The 16,764-nt window shown below is 35.4% G+C and overlaps 1 protein-coding gene across 14 annotated transcripts in view; it reads right to left on the bottom strand.

Moving 5' to 3' along the window:
* LOC111044004 (homeobox protein homothorax) overlaps window positions 1-16,764 on the bottom strand; it is a 400,612-nt gene that overhangs the window by 361,335 nt on the left and 22,513 nt on the right. For all 14 annotated transcript variants that reach the window (XM_039426696.1, XM_039426698.1, XM_039426701.1 and 11 more), the window contains exon 3: window positions 13,558-13,699. In XM_039426696.1, coding sequence (XP_039282630.1) covers window positions 13,558-13,699 — 142 coding nt within the window. The remainder of the gene's footprint in view (window positions 1-13,557; window positions 13,700-16,764) is intronic.

Here is a 16,764-nt window from a genome sequence, read left to right as displayed (position 1 = left end):
ACTGATTTGTAAAATTAGTGAGGGAAAAGTGAAAAAACAGAGTTGAATGTTGGAAGAAGATTCAATGTGAGTCATATTTGTCAGGGATTTTTACATTATTGATTGATGCATCAAATGCATTTGAAAAATCCAATGATTTTCAAGATCAAAAACAATCTCGTAAATGAGTCCGAACTGAGTGCGACAAAGTTTTAGGGAACAAGACAATTCTCTCTATTTATAGGAACAAGTTCATCTCCCCCATCATTAAATGCGCATTAGAGAATCTACCAGTCAGATCTTGAGGCCCGAAGCAAGGAGTAGAACTCTTTCTCTAAGTTACTAAGAATGTGTAATTAAGAAGTGGAACACAGACTTTGGTGCAAGTCATTTGAAAACGGCCATAGGCATTTCTATCATTGTTCACATCAGATTCTGTGACAGATGCTACGGTACTCAGTTTTATGACTTTTCCAACCGAAGATTTACAGTTGTGGCTGGGTAATTTTGGATGAGATAAGAATATCGGGAAGAAACTGTTATCTACCTATAGTAGTGTGGTACAACCAATTTGTAACCTGAAATTAAATTACAGGCTATCAAATCAGGAGAAAAAAAATTGCAAAATTTGTTCCTGCAAAATTGTGTGGAGGTTTTTGAACAGAACTCAGAGAAAGTCAAGATAGTGGGATACAGGCAAGAAGGGAGACGTGGTGGTACAAATACCCTCTTGAATTTAGTTTTGGCCATTTAGGAGGTGTAAAGATGCGTGAATCCAGTTTGATGTCTTTGTGATAGCTGATCGAACCAAGATGGGAGTTCGGAGAACTGAACAGAGGGTTCCTTTTTCATCTTTTACTTTTTTCTCTCTGCTCTCTGGGGTCTGTTTGGAGCCTTTCACATACGTCTTCACGCTCCAGAGAGCTTTCGCGTCCCAGCCATTATGTTTTCAGGACAAAACCAAGTTCCATTATTCCGGAAACCTGGACAACTTTACAGGTTAGCCAAGTTTATGTTTTCAATCTACAAGAAAAATACCCTCACAGAGAGACTATTGGGACATTCAAAAAAAGCTCAACCTTCTCAATCCTTCATTCAATTCACTAAATGGTATTACTACTATCAACCAATATAGTAGATAGTTGTATATACACAACCCTCTTTTGGTTACTGATCTTCTATTAGTTATGTAGTATGAATGTAATTATGACTACCTTACTTATCTACTCAATGTCTTATTTATTTATTTATTCATATGCAAATACAATTCAGGTAAAAACAACAGGCATTTGCCCAAAACTGCTTCAAACCTTAATTTGGAATATACAGTCTAAAGCTTATGCTACTTACGTAACTTGAATGATAATTCGTACACAATTTTGAGTCCAAAAAATGTATCTACTACAATTTTGAATTTATCAGAATGATCAATTATTTCCAAATACGAATCCAAACAAAACTCTTGTTCTTCAGAAATATCCAAGACTTGCTTCTTTGTTCGTAAAGAAGATATATATATTCATAAACGAAACCTTCCACATAAGTCTTCAGAGCTAGAAGACTTTCGCAATTTTTTATATTCATTTTTTCAACTATTCTATTTTGACATTTAATTCAAATTCCAACTCACAAAATATAGACATAAAATATTTCCGCCTGATCATGAATGGAGGCAAGATGAATGCCTAAGACGAAAATAATATAGCATGTAATATAGTACTCATTCATTGATAAATTAGCCATTCTAACAATAGAAACGTAAACTACTACACTGTCCCAATTCCAATACAATATTCAGCCGATTCCATTGAAGGTACGTTCTTCTTGGAAAATACTTTTACTTGCCCCACTTCAAATAGCCGAGCCTTGATTCCAAGAACTCACTAATTGTACGTATTGATCAAATATAGAATCAAATGTTTGGATAACAGGAGGCCGGTTGATGGTCAAAGAAAGTGAAATTGTCGCTAAACGAACCTTAATAGTTGGTTAATTATAAAGGAGCAGCCAACATTTATGGGGATTTCCTTGAGCTCAGTGCAATTCTGTATGGCTACATAATTGGACTAACATCAACATTGTACAAACATGGGGATATAATTCACTAACTAACGGGAATCTCTTAATCACTCATGTACCGGCACTGTTGTATTGTTGAGAATTTGCAAACATAACACTACTTCCTCTATCAGTTGAACTCGATTAATTTGGATAACTAAAGCCACTTTAATATTGCTCGTTATTACACTCATGATCTATGTCCAAGGATCATTCCAAATGGGTGGATTTACTAGAGTTCGAACTCTGTAACAAAAATGGAATGTATTCGTGTATCTTGAATTCTTCTTCAGTTGTGTATCGCATCACAACTAGCCTACTGTATCGTATCAATGGCTTTTTAAAAAATCCATCTGAATTGTCATCAATAATCCAGTCTGGAATTAATTTGAAATCAATCTTGATATCATTATTATTATTATCAATCAAAGATAATATTATCCATTTCGGAGATATCTGTCATTTTCAAGGAATTGCACAATTTCCAGTATAGAGAAATCATAACTGATCAGAACTCTTAAATTTTTGTGGTTCAAACAAGTCAACGGAATAAAATGTTGAAGTGCTATATAGTTTTCAGACAGGAATTTTAAATTTTGCTTGTTATATTATCAGTTGTGATTGGAGTTCAATATTAAGAATCATTGATTCTGAAAAATAGTCAAGTATGCAGGGATTGGATACCTTCATTCATTCGAGATCTGAATAGTTTATCGGAATGCATGTGGTGTGAATAGTAGGCCGGTTATATACTACTGCATGAATGGAGGAGAGTCTTGAATGAAATATGGATGCAGTGTTTTGGCGACATCCCACACGAGGCAGTAATTCAGGCTGAGACATAAGTCACTGGGATTCTGTGCTGGATGGATTCGTTTCGAGTTTAGACTGTGATAATTATGCATATTTACGTCACCTTCCGAAACAATGAAAATATCCTATGCAAACTGTCTATTAAGTCGTTTTTTCGCCTCTGCACATGCGCAGCAATGAGTGTCCCCCTCCCCTGCCCCCTGGGGGCCAACACCCAACAGGGCTCGTCTCTTGGTTTATGCGTTATTGTTACACCAACCTTGTTCCAGATACGGGACAACGTCGCACCGAGAATCGGTCACAAATCATGACAAAAATTACAATAACTGCGATTACATTTGTTTCGGAATCAGTCCGAGTTTCTCTACCGTATAAATTAATATCATTTAGCAGCGCGCCCGGCTGTCTGAGGCATGAGGATGAGGTGGGCCGAGTCCTGTACACTCACCAACTCACCTTATTCAAATCCACTCTTAACTAAATCGTTGAGCCCGTTTCTAAACGGCCCTTCGATACACTTTCTAGCCGAATTAACATATCGACAGCTGTTGATAGACAATTCGGTCGATATTTCCATGATAAATTGTCGACGTTGAAACACAATCGCGTGTGAAGACATCTAGGGTTGGAAAGTGATCTAAGAACAACAGTAGGCGTTATCACTATGCTGTAACGTTGAGATCCTGCGACTGAAAAAGCTACAGAAGTTGTTTTTCATAAGGAATTAGGTAAGCCTGAAATACTACCGTTTCCTGTAGGTTCAAACTGTTGGTTAAACAGAACTGGAACCAGCTATAATTTATAGAATAATATAGCTATAAATTTATAATTTATACTGGAGTGATATAATTTATAGAAGTATTGTTCAATATAAACTTCAGTTGTGATTCCAACATAGTTACTGTATAATATATTGAATAGCCTGTGTTCAAATAAAATTATTTTTCCCACTACATTGTAAAAAAATCAGATTGACGCAAATCAAGCAATAGACAGTTTACAATAATCTAATGATTACATCAATAATACCAAAGTCAAAAACATAAATTCATCATTTGGCATGGTAGCAAGAACTTGGATAAGAGCGAAGGGTGGAAAAATTAATGAATTAACTATTCCACGCACTGATTTCAACACTATTTTAGATCACTATTCACTAGCATAGAAATCCAAAATCTGATAACACTATTCCAAGTTTAAAACCTCTATCTCTTCTGTGGTTGGTTACCTCTGTATACTCAACTATTATTCAAAGAGAGAGGTTCTAACATCAGCTATATCTGAATATTCCTTTGTGAAGTAGTATGAAACCTATATTTTCTCTGTGGTTATCTCTATACACTCTATTATTTCAGAGGAAGAGGTTTTAAAACCTCTATCTCTTCTGCGGTTGGTTGACTACATATTACCATAGAGAAACAATAGTGTAAGTAGATATCCCATGGTATAGGGCGTTTATGTCGCAACTTTTACTGTTATCTCAAGCCGATTACTGTCGATTATTGTCAATTTTTACTGTTTTGTTGGGGTGATCCCTATACCATGGGATATCTACTCACGCTATTGTTTCTCTATGATATTACTCTCATATTTCAAAGTGTGAGGTTCTGACACCAGCTATATCTGGAAACTCCTTTGTGAAGTATGAAACCCACTAATAAAACCTACATCTCTTCTGTGGTTATCTCTACATACTCTATGTTTTCAAACTGAACTATTTTGACATCATCCCTATATCAGAAACAAGATAATACAGAACAACAGGAAACAAGCAAGTGGATTTCGCTACATTTTTTGTCATAATTTTGTTGCAAGGTCGACCACCAACGCGATGTACAGAGCTCGGGGCGTCTACGCAACCGACTGGGGTCGCAAATCGCAGGTGAGAGCGAGTTCTCTGTGATCGGCGCTCACCAGTCTACCTGTGTGTACACACACAAAAGCGAACAGTGGGAGCACACAGCACAATGCGTTTTGACTGAGCAATTTCAAGCGGGGGGATTTGAATTTTTTCAGGGCAGAAGACAGCTGCTGCCGCCGGGAAGCGTCGTGTCCCGGTGGGAGCAAATAAACACCAGAATTCAGAACAGTTTAATGCCCAGCATGCGAGCACCAACTTCAATTCCTCATTCAAAAAAGAATGGAAAATTTGATTTTAATTTAAAATGTCAAAAAAGACTTATATTTGAGAAGTAGACTTATATAATCTGAGTATTTTTCTGGGGCTACTTGAAATTTATAAAGAACCACTAGTACCCTCAATTGTATCATTTTATTACTAGTTCATAATAGGTATTTATCCCCAAAACTAGTCGTGTCTGAAATAGAATAATAGAATTATAATGAGGGTACTGGAGACTTTTCATATAATCTAATCTGCAACTTCCATCTTAACTTCTTTGGTAATACAAAACGATAGAATCAAGATGTAATCGAAATTGGAAAGCCATGAGTACAAACTGATTGCAGAACCCTCGGAGAAGTCAAAGTATCAATTGAATCAGTTGTTATCCACCTAAAAATCTGGAGGAGCCCGTTGTGATTGCGTAATGGAATCGTCGGCTGGCGGCTTACATATGCATGAGTTAAGTTGAGACTTGGGAAGTAGGAGAGAAGTACGCCTCTTGTAGTAATGGAGTGAATCCGAAACCGACTTCTAGTGGAGTCGACTCAAGTTGGGCCATTGTTTTAATCATATTGAGTCGAAGAATAACAAACTGGGCTCACTCTACCCTCTGCTCCAAGGCTGGCATATCATTTACTGTTTAGAGGCCACCGCTATGAATTTTCAATCAACAACTCTACTCCTTGTCTGGGAGCATTCAGTTTCTGATAAAATATTATTATTGTAACAAATAATAACCATAGGTATGGAAAGTATTGCTTTCCGAAAAAAATTAAGGTACCCCAAATTCTAAATTTCTATACGTTTCAAGGGAAATAAAAAAGAAAAGTCATGATCATATGAACAGTATTAGTATTGAACTTGAATTTCAAAAAACACTTATGGAGTGTAAATGCACTAACTTTGGTAGTGACGATAGTTTCGACCTCAGACAGTCTGATGATGAGCCAGAACAGGTCAAAACGATTGTCACTACCAAAGTAAGTGCATTTACACTCCATAAGTGTCTTTTGAAATTCAAGTTTAATTTTAATAGTGAAAAAGTATGTTAAAATGATATTCTTCTATTCAAGTATTTTTTTAATGAGCTTTTGTAAGTAGGAAATATTTCTACTAATTAGACAAGATCTAGCGAAGAATGATTGACAAAGTTCGAATCGACCACCAAATGGTACAATAGTTTATCCACTAATAACAAATACAAAACATTTTTTGAACATTTTATCGATTATTTATTAAAATTTGGGAATGGAATAGATTTGGGCCAAGCCTGTTGTTCCTTCCTAATCATATTTATATGATTTGTGATTCTGTCCACGAATAAACGAATAAAAACACGGATGCTATTAACGTGTTAACAACTTGGGACAAAAGCAGCTCACTGATCTAAGAATGGCAAGAACTGTTGAGAAAATTTATTAACAGTTGTTGGTAGTTTTCAGTGAGAAAATTGACGAGCTACAGATTTTTAAATTCAATACCATAACAAATAACTAGCTTACCAATCACGGAAACCCCGACAGTGGTTTGAAGAAAGTTTGCAAGGAAATAATCCGCTACTTAGAGATAGATATAACAATAAGTTATACTATAAAAGGGAGTAACGGCAATAAAAACTACAGCCAGTTTTATTCGTTCGTGTCGGACAGAGCGGCTGTTTGTAGTTACGATCAGTCGAGAAGGGTAAGAGCATAACATAGCATGGCATCGTTGGCCACAGGAATTTCCACAGAAAATTTATGGTCGCCCGTGTGAATAAATTAGAGTACAGACGAAAGCAAACACAGCAGTCTATCAAAGCGGAATAATCACATTCAAATGTAAGGAAAAATCTGATATTACTGTGACGGGAGCATATAAAAATGTTTTCATTCATTAGGAGCGTTTGTAATTATTCTCTAGACCTCAATGGCATTCCTATTCTAGTTTTTAAGTTGATAGTGAGAGTTGTGCAACTTATTAGATTTTTTATGTGATGGTGAGGTCTAGTTTTCAACAAGTTCTATAATAACTAATTGCCTGACAATGAGACAATTAGTTTAATAAAGTATTTTAAAAGGGCTACTTGAATGTTCAATATACTAATTTTACAGAAAAAGAAGGTAGTACCATTGTAATATTTTTCAAATTATACACAAGTTTCGATATTTATGTCATTTACAAGAGTAGTGTCCTCTTTCTAAAAATAACACTCGAGAATAAAATAAATGTCAAAACAAGTCGTGTATAATTAAAAACATATTAAAAGGGTACTAGCTATTTCCTATAATATCATAGCCACCTCTAATAAAAGGCCCTGGCCTACGATATTGCAACGTCGCAGTGTAGGCCTAGAATCTAATACATGATTGGTGAAAAAGATTTAAAAAATACCAGCTGATCTTTTTCACCAATCATGTATTAGATTGTAGGCCTACACTGCGGCGTTGCAATATCGTAGGCCGTGGCCTTGTATAAGAGGTGGCTATGATAATATTGAAGAAAATTGATTTTCTCTGAATATAAGATTTTCTAAAGGGACTAACAGATAGTTTCCATTTTTTAGAATTCTGTTATACAATAAATCACCCTTGTTCATCCCGATATGCAATAACAAAGTGCTCTATTTCTTACTAATTTGAAAATATTGATGGATCTATTATGACACGAGTGATTTATCATTGGTAGACACAAGCATTTTAAATTTGTCACCACCTAGATCATCTTCTCAAGTTCATCTTTCTTGCAGTTCATCTTACTTTATTCAAGTTCATCTTACTTTATTCAAGTTCATCTCACCAATCTTTCTTGACAATTCTTCTGATTTCAGGGGATCAAAAATCAACAAAGACCGATTGAACAGTTGTATAGTAATGAATAATCCAACTCCAAGAGCTAAAGTTGTGGTTGTGGCGACAATTTTGAAAAGGCATCAATTAAATGCAGGCGTTCACACGGAATGTATGCCGGCTGGCCGGCTGATTATGCATTCACTCCGTAAATGCGAAAAGTCGAAACGCACAAAATTGTCTGACATTGTCTTCTTTACAGTCGTCAAGAAACGGAGAGAGACACAGAATGAAGAAGAGCAGTGTGATGTAAAAGAGAGAGGTTTGGGGCATGCAGCCACATATATAGATACAAACACAGATATACAATCACACATATATAAGGACTCTCACACGCGTGTGCACAGTCAGTGTTCACAAAAAATAATCGTGGTGTCTCGGGGGGCGAAGCTGCTGGCATCCATCGCGGCTACAAAAACTCTAATGAAAAAGATAAAAAGGAATGACAAAAAGTAACGAAGAAAGAACTAGATTCCTTCTTTTATCTTGCCAGTACTACAACATCCTTCGCCTTTACTTTGGGACAGTTTCATTCCAACATCGGCGGCTGAGCTGAGCCAAGCCAACACATCGGTCACTCTCTCAAACACTTTCATTCTCTCTCACTCTACTCGCCAGCTAAATCCCTGGTCAAATTTGAAACAGGTGACAATTAGTAAACTATCACTTTTTCATTTATGAATGGGGATGCTGCCACTATAAGTATTTTCTAGCTAACTTATTAGTTGATTGAAACTTATTCCTGAATAACGAAGAATAACTATTGCTAAATTATTTGCTAGGTTCTAGTTATTCCTGAATAATAATATTGAAGAAACAAGACTTGACACAGATTCAAGACTTCAAAAATGTTCATTTAGTCTATTCTATAATCAAGCTTAACCTTGCTTGAGAAACGACCTATTTTCAGCATTGTCTGCCTGTATCTCCTCTTATCATTGAGTTTCAGAACGTATCTAATTATTACAATCCGAGAATCAACCATTAGGTTATATTTTAGGCAATACAGCATTTTCTTAAAACACAAAAGCATCTGAAGTCATCTTCAATTATATTTCTAGGTGTTTAAGATATTCTATGGAAACTTGGAAACTAGAAAGTCTAGTAGAACAATAGGAAACCACAATTAGAACCTAGCGAACTCATTGAACCAGTGAGATACCAAGGATTTTCAATCCGAAAGAAGGATTAAAGAATTGAAATTGATTTCTGAATTCATTGAACCAGGGAGATACCAAGGATTTTCAATTCGAAAGAAGGATTAAAGAATTGAAACTGATTTCTGAATTCATTGGACCAGGGAGATACCAAGGATTTTCAATCCAAAAGAAGGATTAAAGAATTGAAGGATTTTCAATTTGAGAAGATGGATGTTTCAATCCTGCAAGTATGAAAACCAATCTCAGTTATTAGAAACCACTTTATCGACATCAAGTTTTCAAGATCCTTCACTCAACTTCAATGCAATTGAAATTTGCTGAAAGTTCGTTAGTTGGTGAAACAGCTCACTTGAGTGCTTCGGTATTTATTTCTCTTTTTTTGGAAAAAAAGGCAACGTGGGGTAGTGTGAGTATGAAAACCCTTCTGCTCACTAATGAACGCCTGTTAGTTATCTGGAGCTTTCTGAATACACAGAATAGTAAACACCGGATCCTCGCTATTCAAAACCGCTGCTCAGTGGCGAACCGTCCTTGGTAGTTTGTTTAGAGCTGGTTAAAAACAAAAATAAAGTCTGTGGCCCTCCTTGTTTTGAATATTGGCCTTTCAGCTCGCACCGTTTCCCGTTCTTTGCTTCCTTTCACTTCTTTTATATCTTATTATGAGCCAAATTCTCTTCTTCTCTTCGTTTTTGGTTTTCTCCAGTCGCCTTTCAGACGGTAGTAGCGGTGTCTCTCGCGTGCATACGCGTGCGAGAGCTCTTCAGCCTCTTCTTTCATATTCTGGTTCTAGCAAACTTAACAAAAAACCTTTCCGAGAAAAAATCTTTCCAAAATCTGTCAGAAGAGGGAGAGACCGTAACCCACACACATCACATTCCACCCACCATGTATTGCCATGCCAGTTCCTTTTCATAAAATTCTTTTGTGAAATACAGTAGTAAATCAAGAAAGAATTGGAATGGCTTGTATTTTCACACCGAAAAACAACATTCAATGATAGAATATTTCGTATAGATTCTATAGGTTTCATTACTTCAAAATACTCAGTCTGCATTAGTAATACTATGTCTTGAGATCTTGTAATTAAAATACATTGGTATCAGAACACCGAGAACTACAATTCCACTTCTGAGTTTGAAAATCACCTTTGTGAGACGACAGGTGATGGAAATCTAGGGATATCCTCTTGTATATAGAAATGATAATCATGTGATAAATGAATCTTTCGAAATTATCACTGGTAGATCTTTAAGGGTGCGAGAAGGATATAATGTAAAATATAACCTATTTATCTATGAGTGGGCATACAAGGAGAATCCACAAGGAGAAGCCCATAAAAGTCAATTTTTCAGGAAATCGATTTCTAATTTCTAACATCAACCATAATTTCCTTATAGTAATTTTTCATATGATAATTTAATACTGCAAGATATTAATATTCTTCATTTGTTTGATAATTAATTATTTAACATTCTTAGTTTATAGTATTAATTAAAAACTAATAGAAAATCAGAGTTTGGAAAAATTGGACTTAGTGCATTTTCCTTGTACGCCGACGTATGGATATGCAACCTCCTCCATATATGACAACTTGTACATGATTTCCTATCCATCATATACTGTGGTTGGATATTGAAGGGTTGTAAAAAGCTGAGAGACTGTTCAGATGTATATGGGTTGTAGGAGGATACAGTACAGACTAAACAACTCCACCCCTACTCTGAACACGTTTCAAGAAAAAATACCCTGATCAAAGTAACTTGTTCATGGCCTTCCTCTTTCCTATATCATTCATGCTGAACGAATCAAAAGGGTTGTGGTTTCCATCTTTTTTTACAACGATCACCATCCCTACTGCACCGAATCCACATATGGAAGTCTTTCTTCTTCCAGTAAATGGAGTTTTCAGCTGTCTCGTATAGCGTTAGCAAGATGTATGGTTGATTTTAAGCACAGACTGTCAACATTTTTTGAACGTTTATTCAAAACAGAAAAGCTTTTTCCATTAACAGTTATGTACACTGTAAATGAGCAGAATAGACGATTGTTAAGTGTCAAGATTTGTATTCGAAGATGGAAAAGTGATCTTCCAATTTGATTGAAAGATCACTCAGTTTTGCTAAGTTATCTAAATTTTTAATCATGTTAATTTGATAGATCAAACTACAAACCTCATTCATTAACAGCATAAAGAGCTGAATTTTCTAATCATTATAATTTGATAGATCAAACTACAAACCTCATTCATTAACTACATGAAGTGCAAAATTTTCTAATCATGTTCTTTGATATATCAAACTACAAACCTCATTCATTAACAACATGAAGTGCAAAATTTTCTAATCATGTTAATTTGATAGATCAAACTACAAACCTCATTCATTAACAACATGGAGTGCTAATGTTAATACAGTATAATATCACTCTATAGAACCATAGAATAGGACTAGAGAGAGAACCTTTGTTTTCTCCATGATAAATCCCACACTAATCGTCTTCCTCAAGTTCCTCAATCAACGATCACTATATTAATATTCATCACACTACAAAAAACATTAGTTCTAACCTTGAAACCAAGCTTGAAAGTATTGAAAATGACTTTTTGTGTAGTTGAGAAGTTCATCCAATATTGAAAATTATCATTCTCTATTCCAAATACCTTGATAGTGATGGTTACAAAACAAAACACACTGGATTCGTAATTTTGTTACACATCCAGTCTGTTCACGAACAAGGAGCAACTGGTGAAGTCAAATAACGCCAAGGATGCGCGTTTATATATGATTTGATATTGTAAAAACACTGGTGACGTATATTATTATGAATTTATAGGCTGTAAACGTATAGTACGGTTGTTTATTAACTTAGAACACGTTTTCGAGAGGTCAGTCGATCTAAATTTAGGCGTACAATTCTCACATCATTCCGAGTCCACTTGAGGTTTTTGAGTCGAACCAGATGGTGTTGGTTGCACCAAGAGAGCAAAAGAGCTAGCCCGGATGAACAGAGATAGAGAAACGAGGTGGAGAGTAAGAGAGAGTGAGTGTAAGAGAGGGAGTGAGTACGAGTTAAATAGAATTAAGAGGCCGGCGTTTTGGATATGTACCAAAACTCGTGTTTAAAACCAGACGAAGAGGTCATTTTGAATTATTGTTTTTAAAGGATGAGCTGAATCTAATAATGTGATTCCGCTCAAATTTTGGCTGCCAACACGACTGAGATTATTCGGAACTCCTGTCACCATGAAAAAACAATATTGTTAATTTGGTTCACACCCACACACACTCGAGTACTCTAATAATGTCGCCAATCTAAAATACAATAAATTCTGGAAAAGTATCCCTTCAGATCGCGTTTATTCACTATATTAGTTGTCCAAAATCATAAAGAGGATGTTAGTTAATTTACCATCCGGTATAGGAATAGATTGCTTCACTCACTTGAATTCACTTCTGTGAATACTCTCCAGTTATGAATATTGAATATAAGGTATTCGAATATCTAAATATATCTAGTTGAAAATGTCAACAATCAATATTTAATATTGATAACCCACATATCTAATTGTATCTTGAATTTGTAACTAATTAATAAATTTAGAACTTCATTCCACTTCCTGAAATATTGTTATTAGCATTTTTATGTAGTGATTTTTAGCATGATATTTTATTACAGTTTAGTATCATATTTTTATGGAAAAACTCATTCATATACAAGGTGTCCCACGAGAGGTGTCACAGCTAAATACTATAGATTATACATAAATTTGCAAAAAAATAATATGAGTAAAATTTACTTATATCGACCTTAGTTTTCGAGATTTATAGTGTTTTCGATATTTTTGAAAAACGTCAATTACTTGAAAACTATTAGTGAAACTCGAATTCTAAGGATACGGTTGAAGAGAGCAAGAAATTTACAATAAGATTCTTATGATTTGTTCATTTGTTTGACTTTTTTGAACTTTTCATGAGCGCTGAAAGTTGAAAAAAATACATTCGATCAGTTATTCAAAGCCAGATTGAACGCTCATAAAAGGTTCAGGAACGTCAAACAGACGAACAAATGATATGCATCTTATTAGAAATGTTTTTCTCTTTCCAACCATATCCTTAGAATTAGATTTTGACTGATAGTTTTCTAGTTATTCACGTTTTTCCAAAAACATCGAAAAATCGATATATCTCGAAAAATAAGGTCGATGTGAGAAAAGTTTACTTGACGTTTTATGTTGCAAATTTAATGTTGAATTCATGGTCTTCGGCTGTTACACCTTTTGTGACACTCTGTATAGTATAACCATAAAAATATCATACAAAAGGAACAATTGTCTTTCTCCTTAGGGCTACTTTTAATATAAATAAAAATATAAATCTCAGTACCCTTTTAAATTAATTTTTGAAAATGGCATTAATGTCCGAAACATATTGTGACAAAATAATTTGAAAGGGTACTGAGATTTATATTTTTATTCATATTTAAAAGGAACAAAATTATTGGAAAAGTTCAATGCAATATAATAATGATTGGAGTATGAGTGGAGATTGCAAAAATGAATAGTGCTAAGTTTTAGAGATGTGAGGTAAGTTTGTACCTGTTTTGAGAAGACGGCGATATCCTCGTTGAAGGACTCGGACGAGCAAACGTCGCCGCCAGCCACTCCCGGCTCCCGTGGCGTGCACGTTGCAAGCTCGCATTTCTCGAATATTAGAGCTAGCAACGGGAACAACGGATGCCTGTAACACAACCAAACATCATCATCAAGCCATTGAGAAAACAAGATGAATAAGAATATTTTACAACCAAACGTAACCATCAAGTCATTGAAAAAACAGTGGAATCTGAATATTTCATCATCAAGTCATTGAAAAAACAATATTGTTCGGCAGAATCAGAAAATTTTTCAATTCTGACAAAAGGTCTAGTGAGATGTTGTGATCTATTCATGATAAAAACACAAAGATTGAGTCATTGAGAATATTCCACTAAATAATTTTTTTTTTTTGAAATTTTAAGTCAATTGATCTTGTTTAGATGATAGTTGATGAGTAATGCAGACTATGTATCATACACTTGGATATCTATAAAATAATTAGTACATGAATTCAATGGTTTATTAAGGGATCATCCAAATATTGCAGTTGGAACAAAGAACAAGCAAGTTATTGACAGATTGTCCAAGGATAATACTATTGAGGGTTATATACAGTAATGTGAGAGATTATATTCCGAACAAATTCAAATTCAGAAAGGGGTACAGTATCAGTATTTATTTCAAGATATATGACGGGCATGGAAGGATGACTGACTGGAGATGAAAATTTGCAAAGACAACGGGACTGGTGCAAAGGTGATGGACCGTAGACCAGGTGTGCAAACTGTCTGCCTGAGCCCTTCAACCCCCACCTCTCACCACCCTGCCATTCGCCCTTCAAAACTGCAGGTCTGGCTGGGAGGGAGGGTGCCAATAGCTGTAACCACCATCCATCCCTTACCCTATACTTATGCCGTACTCTTCCATTAGCCATAATAGATTGCTTTCAAGAGATTTATGTGTGCAACGTTGGCATTCCGGGCATGCCATGCCGAACGGCTCAGCCTTCCGGGCTCAAACTAATAAAAAAACATCTTTTTCCCCAGCAACTATCTCCACAGTTTTAAACGCCTAACAATTAAATTTTCATTGCAAAAAATCACCAGCCTAGACCCAACTCTCACGTCCACTCGTTTACACTTCTACAAGCTACGAAACCTATCCCAGCTATAAATCATGATGGAGAAATCAATTGCAATGGAAATATTACTCCGTTTTCAGACGTAGATCAACATGGGTGCTCTGTGCAATAGTTTATGGGAGAATACTGCATAAATTATCTAGAAAGCTTGTAGCAGATTATAGTTTTCCTCTTTTGAACGTTATATTAATATTTCAACCTCTCATACCTTAAGAATAATTTCTGCTGTCATAAACACCACAACACTTTGAAGCAAGGATACCAATTAACTTGTGTAAGAAAGCTCTTAACAAAAAAATTTATTCATTGAGAAAATAAGGATCGAAGTCAAAGTTATAGGATGTGATAATAAAAACATGTTTATATTGTTCATCGTAGCACTGTAGTCAGTCAGAGTGGGAAAACGAAGCCAGCGCGCATGCAAAAGTTCTGTCAAGCTGTCAGAAGGGTAAATCAGTGAGGTGCGAAGAGAGCGCGCTCTGAAATGATGCGCGCTCTTTTCGTACCTCTACAATTCGAGTTTGACAAGTTAGTGTTGACAAGGGTTAAAAATTCAGGCTGATATATATAGCTTGCAACGTAAGTCTCTTCATACTTTCAGTCAGAGTACCTACAGATGAGATACTTTCAATTACAAAAGCCGGTTAAATTTTAACCGTGATTAATTTCATGAGAACCAATCAGAGAAGGCCATTTTGATAAGACGGCTTTTTTATTGGTTCTCGTGGAATTAATTCTGTGGAGTTAATTCTGCCAACATGTGGCAATATTATTAATATTATATTTTAATACAATATATTAATTGTTAATAAACAAATGGGATTTGATCAACAAGTTAAAGTTGACCTAAACAGTCAAAGTTGGAAGTGTCAATAAGTTAAACAAAAAACGCTTCACCAATAAGTTTTTGAACCCTTCTAAAGGTAAGAACCAATGTACCTTGTATTCTAGGTACATAGGTGCGAATAGAACGAGCAAGTAGCGGTGAAGACCGATGCCACTAATCAGCTGTGCAATGATAAAAACATTGGAGCCATTGATAAAGATAAGCTGATAGATAAGGTCGATAGCGAGCTGAAATCTACATATCCACCTGACCGTTCTGTTCTTAACCGTGGGTCATACACTACTGCGTATGTAATTTTTCAACAATCACAAAATGATACAGATTACCTGTATCACAAAATGATATATCTGATACCTCACAAAATGAGAATGAAATATCTGATACCTCACAGAATAGATCATCACAAAATGATTCCTCTGATATCACAAAATGATACAGAGGACAATAATTAACAATGATTTACACTTTCAACTGAAATAAACAAAACTTTCCAAAGAACGACTGTTCCCCCACTCTTTTCAGTGGTAACGTAGTAGTATAGTAGTAGTGGATTGTAATGTTGACGATCCCATTCATGTTAGGAGGACAGACAGACCTGTTTTCTGTTGCTGTCATGTAACGCTATTCCTTGGCATCTGAAAGTGTCAACAGCAGACCTGCCAATCAATGTTACCGGGGTTGTGTTTTTGTGTTTTGTATTGTTTTTCGGGCCGTTATTTGCCACAGTTGTGTTATATTGCTCTTTTTCTGTATTTTCATTCTTGAGTTATGTAACCAAAGTTGGAAGCACTCTGCCATGACATCTAGACATTTGACAACTGATAACCTGGTCGATAAGTTTAGTTTCATGAGGGTGACCAGGTCTTCATTAGTGTGTAGGCAATAATCTATAAACGAAAAACCACTTCATATTATCTCAATGAAGATACTCGTACTATTCATGAGGCTATCTTCAACTTTACTTGAAAATTTCATTATTACCTCCATGTTAATACGCGTACTAATCGTGAGGGTTTTCAATTTGTAACGGTGGGGAATAATACTATAACCAGGTTTTCAGGTCGTTTAGGTTTTTTAATGAAGAAAAAAATATTATATGCAATTATTGTCTGGGAAAAAATGTACAATTAACTATTATCTTAACTTTACCTTGAAATTGTCCCTTGGCCTGATCCTCAAAGGTCCGGTTAAAACCACTCCCGACGTTAAATAAAAAAAG

This window comes from Nilaparvata lugens, chromosome 4 (genome assembly GCF_014356525.2).
Source record: "Nilaparvata lugens isolate BPH chromosome 4, ASM1435652v1, whole genome shotgun sequence".
Taxonomy (NCBI): domain Eukaryota; kingdom Metazoa; phylum Arthropoda; class Insecta; order Hemiptera; family Delphacidae; genus Nilaparvata; species Nilaparvata lugens.
Note: the sequence above shows the minus strand (reverse complement) of the source record. Positions and strands in the feature narration are given on the sequence as shown.